At 36.9% G+C, this 2,500-nt stretch overlaps 1 protein-coding gene across 5 annotated transcripts in view; it reads right to left on the bottom strand.

Moving 5' to 3' along the window:
• LOC138058928 (3'-5' exoribonuclease HELZ2-like) overlaps positions 1 to 2,500 on the bottom strand; it is a 72,201-nt gene that overhangs the window by 57,482 nt on the left and 12,219 nt on the right. For 4 of the 5 annotated variants that reach the window (XM_068904390.1, XM_068904388.1, XM_068904389.1 and 1 more), the window contains exon 6: positions 1,858 to 2,465. The exons of the other annotated variant lie outside the window; for it this stretch is intronic. In XM_068904390.1, coding sequence (XP_068760491.1) covers positions 1,858 to 2,465 — 608 coding nt within the window. The remainder of the gene's footprint in view (positions 1 to 1,857; positions 2,466 to 2,500) is intronic. 5 annotated transcript variants of the gene reach the window in all.

The following is a 2,500-nucleotide window of genomic DNA, read 5'->3' on the forward strand; positions in this document are numbered from 1 at the left end:
AATAATCTATATGAGAAGTTCCAATCTGCATATAAGAAACATCATAGTGTTGAAACTGCTCTTATAAGGGTCCAAAATGACATTCTGCGTGCTATAGACAATCACTGCTCTGTCATTTTAGTTTTGCTTGATTTGTCGGCAGCCTTCGATACTGTCAACCATTCTATTCTTTTGGAAAGACTGGCGACAAGATATGGCATTGGTGGAATTGCATTAGAATGGTTCAGGTCTTACTTGTCAAATCGTAAGTCTTTTGTTAGTGTTGAAAATGGTCTATCAAATCCTCATAGCCTTAATTGTGGAGTGCCACAAGGCTCCGTCCTTGGACCGATTCTCTTTATGTTATACACCTCACCTACTGGGGACATTGTCCGAAGCTATGACATCAATTTTCATCTATACGCTGATGATTCACAGCAGTATATAACATTTTCAACATCATCTATGTCTCAGCTGGACAATGCAAAATCAACACTTGAAGCTTGCGTTACCGAGATAGACAAGTGGATGGTGCAAAACAGTCTCAAGATGAATGGCGAAAAAACGGAAACTATTTTACTATCTTCTTCATTTCGTCCCAGGCCTTCTATTGACTCTGTAAGTATTGCAGGTCATGATGTTTCTTTTTCCAAAAAAGCTAGGAATATTGGTGTCATATTTGATGAGAATATCTCTTTAGATCACCACATTGCTTCCATCTGTAAATCCTGCTTTTTCCATCTAAGAAATATCTCTAAAATCAGAAAACACATTAGCTTTAGGGCCTGCGAGACACTTATACATGCTTTCATATCTTCATATCAAAACTTGACTTCTGCAACTCCCTTCTTTATGGCCTGTCAAAATCATCGCTTCAAAAACGACACCTTGTACAGAATGCTGCAGCTAGGGTGCTTACTTTTTGTCATAAACATGAACACATTTCTCCAATTCTGCGCAAACTTCACCGGCTACCTATTGAACAACGTATTCACTATGAGATCCTTCTACTCACTTTAAAAATTGTCAATAACTGTGCTCCCTCTTATCTCTCTGATCTACTCAAGGCTTATAAACCAACAAGGATTTTAAGATCCTCAGGCCTCAATCTTTTGTATAAGCCCTCTTACAATCTTAACTCGTATGGTAAGAGAGCTTTTTCCTGCGCGGCTCCTGAGCTGTGGAATAGTCTACCTCAAAATATTCGATCCTGTGCATCTGTTTCCATTTTCAAAAGCTTATTAAAAACGTGGCTCTTCAAACAAGCATATCCTGAATAATCAGTAATATAGACTCTGTATTAGATTATTGATAGTATTTTTATTTATTTTTACTATTTGTGTCTTATTATCATAATTGTTTTTAATGAACTATTTATTCAAATTATATAGTAATTAATATAAATATATTTTTACTCCTGTAATTGATGTGTATATATATTTAAATCATGTAAAGCGGTGTTGAACACTATGGATATTGTCGCTTTATAAAATAAATTTATTATTATTATTATTATTATTATTATTATTATTATTATTATTATTATTATCTAATTGACCTTAGTGAATTATTCTAGGAGTATAATTTAGGGAAAGTCGGGTTAATGGGATTTTGTAGCAAATAATGTTTTTAAAATTGGTTCTCTTAATCAGTGAGCGGTTTGACGATGGGTTTTCTTTCCAGATAGAGTTAGAAGTTAAAAAAAAATGTGCCTTGTGACTTTTGGCTAGAGAAAAACATGCTTTTGCCGAAACCAATAACAGAATATTGGTTACTCCACTGCAATATAATTCATTTTCACTTCGTTTCATCAGCAGGAGTCGCCGCCTTCTAGTTAAATCACACCACACCAATTTGAAAGAGTAACTTGACGCTTACCGGGCTATTTGCTTCCGAATGTAGAAATCTTCTATAAATGACAGCTGGTGCATAACATTCTTGTAATTTTCTGGCCTTAAGCCTTGTCCTTTATCAAAAAGTGGACAAGGCACCATTTCGTCTTCTCTCGGCAACTTGTACATGTCAAGCAAATAGTAATTGTTAAATGGTAGTGGCTGTTTGGGCTCAAACTTCACGATTTTTCGAGATCCATCATCCCAAAGAGTCCAATCCAAAGTCAACTTAGCCTTCTCTTCGCCATACTCTTGCCAAAATTCTTGACTTCCAACCTCGACGTTCATTTTTACAGCAAGGTGTGCAGAATCTCTCCCAAAATCCAGGACCAAAACTTGCGCGAAGTTTCCAAAGACCAGGGTAGAGAAGGTAACATTTATCTCCAATTCATAACTTCCTTTCCACGGGGGTAAATGAGGTTTCAAGGCATAGTGGAGATCATTTCTCAGAACATAGCTTTCTGGAAGTTTGACCTCCACCGGCTCGCCCGAACTGGATGGCACACTGCACTTGAATTTGGCACTTGAAAGAGTGTAGCATTTGTGGTGGTGTGGGAGGAGGACGACATCTTGTACATGGCCAGTCCCACGTGACTAGAATGAGAATTGACAGTACTAGTGTTATATTT

Source organism: Montipora capricornis, chromosome 8 (assembly GCF_036669925.1).
Source record: "Montipora capricornis isolate CH-2021 chromosome 8, ASM3666992v2, whole genome shotgun sequence".
Classification (NCBI taxonomy): domain Eukaryota; kingdom Metazoa; phylum Cnidaria; class Anthozoa; order Scleractinia; family Acroporidae; genus Montipora; species Montipora capricornis.